Source organism: Podarcis filfolensis (genome assembly GCF_964270895.1).
Source record: "Podarcis filfolensis genome assembly, chromosome: 13".
Classification (NCBI taxonomy): Eukaryota; Metazoa; Chordata; class Lepidosauria; order Squamata; family Lacertidae; genus Podarcis; species Podarcis filfolensis.
The window spans coordinates 15871956-15880094 of record NC_139615.1 but is presented as its reverse complement, the minus strand read 5'-3'; the positions used below and the strand labels follow the sequence as shown (position 1 = coordinate 15880094).

At 47.4% G+C, this 8139-nt stretch overlaps 1 protein-coding gene across 1 annotated transcript; it reads right to left on the bottom strand.

Annotated features, from left to right (window-relative positions):
• Window positions 1-794: 794 nt before the first annotated feature.
• ZG16 (zymogen granule protein 16) lies at window positions 795-7895 on the bottom strand. The gene is made up of 5 exons (XM_083581622.1): window positions 7073-7895; window positions 6061-6820; window positions 3554-3609; window positions 3285-3417; window positions 795-1406 (listed from the first exon to the last, which is right to left on the bottom strand). The coding sequence occupies exons 3-5, from the start codon at window positions 3606-3608 to the stop codon at window positions 1085-1087; spliced, it is 510 nt and encodes a 169-aa protein (XP_083437748.1). The 5' UTR covers window position 3609; window positions 6061-6820; window positions 7073-7895; the 3' UTR covers window positions 795-1084.
• Window positions 7896-8139: the final 244 nt, after the last annotated feature.

The following is an 8139-nucleotide window of genomic DNA, read 5'->3' as shown; positions in this document are numbered from 1 at the left end:
ACACTCTACAACCTCAGGATTTCACCAACACATTATCCTACCTGTATGTAAGCAGCCCAGGCTGCAGATGACATTTGGGGCCTGTACAAATTTGCTCTTTCCTGACAATTCTCCCTTCTCCCTGCCATCACATATACACTTCCCTATATTTTTACCAGATATATCATCATCATCACCACCATTTATACAGCATCAGAGTGTTCCAAGCACCTCTCAGTAATCCATACAACAAAGTCAACCAGTAAATGATTCTGCTCATATAGGGTTGTTATAAGAATTGCCAGGGTTATGTGTGTGTGATGTGCTTTGAATATTCTGGTGCTAGATCAGTATTAATGATGGTTATTCTAATAAGAATAATAAACACCATCATTTTAGGGAAGTGAATATTAGTAATAATTGTTATGATGGCACCCATCTGTCTTGAGAGACAATGGAGTGTGCCTCCGGAGGGTGTTAGCAGCACTAAAGTGAGTCCCCTCTAGGGTGCAATACTGGGCAGTGTGTATGGAGGTCCTGGGCTGCCCAGACAACAAGACACCCCCCCCTTGGTCTTGCTGATGTGGTCCAAAGGAAAGCAGAGCAATACATTTGGCACCAGCTTGGCTGCAGGAGTTGCCAGAAGGACGCATACAAGATGTCACCCAACTATCTTAGGGACTCCACTCTGGATTTGTGTAGATTTTGCTCTAAAACAGAACCTCAGACCTCTGTCTAAGTCACAGTGACGATGTCACACTGCTGTGATGATGTCACGTTCAAGACCGACAACAAATAAAGAGATCCACAATCCCTTTTTGCAAATTTGCTTTTTTATTGCTCGATGCTGATCGACAGCAGTGCTGCGCTAGCTGTTTGACAGGAGAGGAAGCTCTGAAAACACGGGGCAGGGCTGAGGTAGGCCTTGGTTCAACAGAGTTAACAAAAGAGGTGACAGAAAATGTGCTGGAAAATTATTTGCCTCACGAATAATCAGTCGGTGAGGGGAAAGGAAATCCCCGAGATTTGGGTGGAAAGACATGGGCCCTGAGCTGTCCCTGCTCCCTGCCCCATTGATCAGCTGGTCTCTCCCTGCTGTGCTCCTTCACTTTCCACAGGAGGGGCAGTCGCTGGGGTAGTAGTCCCAGTGGAAACCGATGGCGTCAATGACTGAACCAGAGCTGCCACTGAAGTAACGCAGGACGGTGTTTGGGAAGAGAGGAGCTGCGTTGAAGCTGGTGCCTGTGTCCTTCCCAAAAGGGAAGTAGCGCCCCTTGTCGGTGACGAACATAAGTTTGCGGACGTAGCTTTTGTATTTCCCGGAGACTTGGATGATGGACTCCCCGGGGTGCAGGAAGATTTCCTCCAGGTCGCCAGAAGAACCCCCCACGTAGTTGCTCCACTCCTTGCCGTAACGGACCTGGAGACTGGAATAAGGTAAAAGACAGACTTCTTAGGCCATCTTCTTTCTTCCCTGATAGGCCAACAGCCCAGTGCAGAGTTAGCCACGCTTAAGCCCCTTAAAACAGAAGGTCTCAATGGTGCCTAAGTCTGCTCTTGATTCCTGTACACCCCTTTCCATCCCAAAGGATCTAGAAGTTCTCTACAGCCTTTCCATGTTATCATTTCGTTTGGCACAACAAATTCACATTTGTTACTCATTTGCCTTGCGCAATTCACATAATCGCGCTGCCGATTGCAAAGACACCCCCTATCCCCCCCCCAATATTCCTAATTTGCTGCTGAGAAATGTGGCCCTTGACCCAGGAAACACTTGGTCATGTTGTGCGGATGCCTGATGATCGTCTTCCAAAGTGACTACTCTATTCTGAACTTAAAAATGGAAAGTGTAATGCTGATGGTCAACAAAAGAGCTTTAAAGACTGTCTCAAGGCAAATCTTAAAAAATGTAGTATAAACACCGACAACTGGGAAACACTGGCCTGCGAGCGCTCCAGGTGGAGAACAGCCTTTACCAAAGGTGTAATGGGCTTTGAAGACACTCGAACTCAGGACGCAAGGGAGAAACGTGCTAAGAAGGAAGGCATGCTTGGCAAATCCACACTGTGATCAACTCCTGTCCAGAAACATATGTCCCCACTGTGGAAGGACGTGTGGATCCAGAATTGGCCTCCACAGTCACTTACGGACTCATTGTTAAAACTGTGTTTATGGAAGACAATCTTACTCAGCTACGAGTCATCGCCAAAGAAGAAGAAAGAAGAAAAAGAAAGATAAGTTGTAATAACTTCTCCAACTCCTCTCCAACTATCAAGCTCTCCAAAGCAGAACATGTTCTCTGGCTAGTTTTATGCAACGAGGCATCAAGCATGTGACAGAAATAGAAGAATTTAGGTTGAAAGCTCTTTGGGGCAGGGTCCTGCATTTGATAACACTGTAGAAAACAAACGAGGGATAGAAAGTTTGAGTAGCCAATTTCAAACAAGAGCGACCCCAGTATTAGAATCTGGTTCAGAGCTCTGAACTGGACTCTTGGACCTCAAGTGTTCAATATAAGGAAAGTGGGTTCTCCAATTTCATTTCGCCATGGAGCCTTTGACTGCTCTGAAATGGTTTTGCTGCTGGCATCAAATTGGCAAACAAGCATATTCAGACATGAGGCTTAAAGTCACTTTCACAATTGAGGGTTAAGGTACGCACACATTAAAATGGCTAGAAACACAGCAAGACTGTTTCACTCTACACACAAACATATCTTCAGTGCTCTCTGTCCTACGAAATGAACAGAGGGCACTTCCAGACTGCTGCTGTTTTGCAGGCGACATTCAGCGGCATGCTGGAAAACTAAAGTTGATTTTGTTTTATTTTTCAATTTCTTATTAGGCTTCTATCCTGCCCTTCCTCTCAAAAGATGCCACAGAACCATAGCATTGTAGAGTTGGAAGGGACCCCGAGGGTCATCTAGTCCAACCCCCCCACAACGCCCAGGAGCGCAACAAACCCGCTCCCCCTCCCCCCAAAAATCCTGGACTGCTTGCAGTAAGGTAAAGGGATGGGGAAATGTACTGGAAAGTATATGATAAGAATTGCTTGATTGTCTAATCTCCCTGCAAGCAATCAGAATGAATGCTCATCTAACCTCCCTGCAAATTTTATTGAGGTCTTGGATACACAGGATGTGTGGAAGTGAAAGGACTTTCCAACGACTGCCCTAAATTTCCCCGCAAAGAAAGGGTTCACCTTATTTTAAGGTCAATCCGTCCACCCATAGCTTTTTCTCCAAACCCTACAAGCGGCCAAGCCACAGCCTGTTCCCAGATCCCCAGCAGCCTCCAAACACTTACCCCACGATGTACCACCGGTTCGTCCGGATCCTAATGGCAGTTATGGGCCCATCCAGCTGGTTCCCAGAATGGGAGAAGCGTTTCCCGCCACCTCCACCGTACTCGCCAGAATAGGAAGAAGAACGTGGCTGAGCTGGAATAAGACCCAAAGCAACACAGAGCAGATGAGCAGATGGCACAGCAGCCTAGTCCTGCACTTGGCCAGCACCACAGCCTGGGGCACAGTGACACCTCCCTCCCCGCCCCGTCCGGCCCCCGTTGGGATTTACCTGTGTTGATGGTGATGCCGCAACAGAGCAATGCAAGGAGCGTGAACCAAAACATCCTAGAAAAGAGAGGTTTTTTAAAAAACCAACGCGTTGATTTCAGTACTTTTACATGTTTATTCTATCCTCCCTGTCCTCCCACATCCATTTCAAAGTGTCATACACATCCTGGTCTCGTTCCTCTAATTTTATCCTTCACAACCGCCCTGTGAGGTAGGAGAGGGTGGGAGTAGGTGAATTGGCCCAGGTCACCCACTGAATTTGAATGCTGAGAAGGGATTTGAAGACAGGTGTAGGGATGATCACAGAGTGGGGAGTGGGGTCTGGAGGGAGCACACTCCCCACCCGCAGGCAGCCTCAGCCTGCCTGCACGCGTGACCTTGGGGTGCGGAGCACCCCCCCCCCCCCACAGACAAAGCCACGGCTGTCTGAACATCGTTGCCTCTGTCTAACCTTTTGCGGTCTCAGTAGTCTGTGGTGTCCTGTCTGTAACCTTTGTCTCTGAGACCTTTTATCTCCTTCGTCATACACTGTGCAAGGGGAAAATGACGCGGTGGAAACAGGTGCCAAAATAACTTTGTACCACCCCAGTATCTCGGGACCGGAAGATGTGTAAAGGTCACAACCCAAAATGTATCTGCTTGGTTTGCATATTTGTCTCAATAAAAGGAGGCTCCACAGGGCTGGCCGGCAGCTCGCTTTCAGCTCACCTGTGTGCATCTCACCTGCATTATCAACTCCTGCCTCATGTCCCTCACTTCAACAGGCCTCTCCAACCAAACCCTACCCACTCACTTTGGATACAGGAAGCTGCCTTAGTCCATTGGTCCATTTAGCTCAGGTTTCTCAAAGAAGGGCTTGGGTCTCCAGCTGCTTTTGGACTACAGTTCCCATCATCCCTGTCCTGCTAGCTAGGGATGATGGGAGTTGTAGTCTAAAAACAGCTAGAGACCTAAGTTTGGGGAATCTCTGATCTAGCTCATTACTGTCTATGCTGTCTGAATTGGGGGCAGCTTTCCAGAGTTTCAGGCAGAAGCCATTTCTACCCCTACTTGGAGATGCCAGGAATCGAACCTGCGACCTTCTCTGTGCAAAGCAGATGCTCTGAGTTGTGACCCTTCCCTCAGTTATGAAATAGCAGGTGTTCCAAAGAGGTCTGAGACACACCTGCCAGAGCACTGCTTCATTACACTATCAAACCTGATGCCCAAGCCAGCTTTACATCTATTTCTTTTTAAAAAGGAGTTCCTGTAATTGGATCGGGACAGCCGACTCCACGAAGGCCCTGTGCTACATGGACTTTGACGTGATTTGTGCAAAGTTGAACTTCCATTGGAAATCAAACCAAAGCATAATTTGAACCAAATTCAGCAAGCATAGCCCTGTTCTCAGCCCTGTAGAAACATAAAGAGCATGTGCAGAGTGACTTGCATTCGCCCTTGAATAACCGCAACCAGCTTGCAATGAGTGGTAACGGCTTCTGATTAAGAACCATTTTAACATTGCTCAGTCCAGGCTGTGCTTATGTTGACGTGGTTATGCCAGTGATCTGCTCTCTGCTCTCTTTATTAATACCTCTTAATTTGCAGCTTTTAAACCATTTTTCTGGAGCGTGGCCTCTGGAAAGTTGTCCTGGCTCAAATCCCATGCTGGCAACCTTAGTTCTGTGAACTAGTGGAGAGTCAGATGTTGGGAGACTCCGGCTCCCATTCTCTCTCACCACTGGTCATGCTTCAGTGATGGCCAAACTTGGCCCGCCAGCTGTTTTGGGACTACAACTCACATCATCCCTAGCTAGCAGGACAGGGATGATGGGAACTGTAGTCCCAAAACAGCTGGAGAGACATCACTGTGCTAGATGGAGTTCTTAAGAGTTTGGAGTCAAGCAACATCTGGAGAGCCACATACCAAACTGCTAGCCAGCCAGCTTAATCACAGAATCATAAGAGCTGGAATCATCTTTTTATGTTCTTATGTTCTTTGTATACTGTGTTAGTTTTATGATGTTAGCCTCCCTGAGCCCGGCTCCGGCTGGGGAGGGCAGGGTACAAATAAAATCATCATCATCATCATCATCATCATCATCTAGTCCAACCCCCTGCATGCAAAAATATGAAGCTGTCCCTTACAGGGATTGAACCTGCAACCTTGGTATTATCAGCACCATGCTGTAACCAACTGAGCTATCCAGCAGGTCTTGAAAAAACCTGGGAGGTCCAAATCCCTTAAAGCAAACAGTCAACCCCAGGCAGCCTAGAAGAGAGACCCCCAAGTCCCTATAGAAAGACCTTGTTCTCATAGAAGACCTCTTCAGAACCTCCTGGAAAACAGGGTCCACTAGAAGCACCCCCTCCCCTTAAAAAAAAACCACACACAAAAGATCTGTTGTGAGGCTAAAATGAGGAGGAGAGGCATGTTTTATGCCAGCTTCAGCTGCTGCAAGGAAAAGTGGGATACAAATGCAATAAATAATTATTTGCGGAAAGGGTTGTGCTCAGACCCCGACTTACCTTGCAGCCTGCGCAGTCCTTGGGTGGGCTGGGTGCTCTGTGCCTGAGCTCTGCAGAATTGGCCAAAGGGGAGCTTCATGTTTTATACTGTCCGTGAAGTACGATATGGCGCCACCTTATCTTGGGAACCTGCCTGCTGGGCAAACACCATCCATCTATTATAAAACACTTCAATTGGCATTTTCCTGGGAGGGACCCAAACAAACGGGCCCTCCCTTTAATGGCCCACGGCAGCCACCTGCTGCGCGGGGGCCTAGCGTGGAATGTGGGGAATCCTGGAGCCCCAAAGGTGAAAGGGAAACAGCATTGTCCAATCCTGATGTATCCTGGCCGCCTTTGGAAAATGGAGGTAACTTTGATCTCCCACCAAATCTTCACATTGCTGCAGCTGTGTGGCCAGTGAAGATCTTCAGCACTTAAACGAAGAATATTTAAATGGCACAATCATTGGTTTTTATTTGAAATATCTGGTGCTTGAAAAACCGAAAAAAGGTGCTGATAGAACTCATGTGTTCAGTTCCTTCTTTTACACATGCCTTAATCTAGAGGAGAAATGGCACAGGCAGGTAAAAAGATGTACACGTTGTCTTGACATCTTTGAAGATTTTATTTTTGTTCCTATTAATAAAGCAGCACCTTGGTTCTTGGCTGCCATCTGTTTCCCAGTCTTAAGAGAACCCAATATATGAAACCAATCCATACTATCAGGAGGTTAGATCTTCCTCTTCATAAGTATCAAGAAATTACCGTATTTTTTGCTCTATAAGACTCACTTTTCCCCTCCTAAAAAGTAAGGGGAAATGTGTGTGCGTCTTATGGAGCGAATGCAGGCTGCGCAGCTATCCCAGAAGCCAGAACAGCAAGAGGGATTGCTGCTTTCACTGCGCAGCGATCCCTCTTGCTGTTCTGGCTTTTGAGATTCAGAATATTTTTTTTCTTGTTTTCCTCCTCTGAAAACTAGGTGCGTCTTGTGGTCTGGTGCGTCTTATAGAGCGAAAAATATGGTATGTGCAAAAAGCCTTGCATTCTGTTCACGGTTTCATTGAGAGGCTGTTCCCAATCAAATGTGGGAAGTCAAAAAATGCACTAAAAGAAGTTTCTCCAACGATGTTATGGAAGGTTCAAACCTGAAAGTGTTACAACAGAACGACTTCAGTGATTGTGGAATTTCCACCTGATTTCAAAGTCTGGATGCTCCATTGGTAATCTCCTGAGAGTGATCTAGTCTGGCTCAGCCAGGGATTTAGCCTAGACTTGGAGCTGAACCCCATGGGGGGAGTGATTTGTCTGGGCGAGACTCTCAGGTTGCACCCTGACAGGAACGACTCTCTCATTCTCCCTCTCCGACATTTTGGCTCTCCGGGAATAGACCTGTAAAACAGCAAATGCAGATTCACCACTATTTCCAAATCCCTTCTAACCACAGAGCACAGCAAGGAAAGACCTGCTATGTGGAGAGAAAGGTCTGCTTTGTCTCAGCTTCTGCCTGTGAATCTGGGCGCCCCACAGTGGGAGGTGACAGCTAGGATGCTGCAAGGCCTAACCCTGCCTCTTCCTCCATGTAGTTCCCTTCCGGGAGCAGCACATCATTCTCTGAGGAGGACTCCTCTACTAGGGACATGGCATCAGCAAAGATGGGGATGGGGACAACCTGAGAACCACTTGGCTCCACCTGCCATTGGCCCTGGGCCCTGCCTTTCACTGACTCTGGTTCCACCTGCTGTTGGGTGGTGTAGCCTGGTGTAGTGGTTAGAATGAGAGACCGGGACCCGAGTTCAAATCCCTGCTCAGGCACGAAACTCACCGAATGAACTTGGGCCAGTCACTACCTCTCACACTATTGTTGTGAGGAAGATTAAAGAGATGTGCGTTGAAAGACAGGATCGTTGTGAGCCTAGAAGGGGAGGGTGGAGAGCTCCTGGGAGGAAGCCTGAGGTAAATTGCTAAAAAGCACGTGGGATTTATTTTTATTTTTTAAAGAAAATTAGCAGAGAGAAGGTTGGGCGAGAGCCTCAGCATGCTTGCTCTCTCTACTTGAAGGGAATGTTTTTTCTATAGTCAAAAGATTGGCATCCGTGC

Bases quoted from the DNA above. Each gene is read 5' to 3' on its own strand.
- ZG16 (XM_083581622.1), bottom strand. From the start codon at position 3,608: ATGTTTTGGTTCACGCTCCTTGCATTGCTCTGTTGCGGCATCACCATC. The intron at 3,418-3,553 runs GTAAATCCCAAC...GTCTTATTCCAG, and splicing joins CGGCATCACCATCAACACAG to CTCAGCCACGTTCTTCTTCC. The intron at 1,407-3,284 runs GTAAGTGTTTGG...ACCTTATTCCAG, and splicing joins AACCGGTGGTACATCGTGGG to TCTCCAGGTCCGTTACGGCA.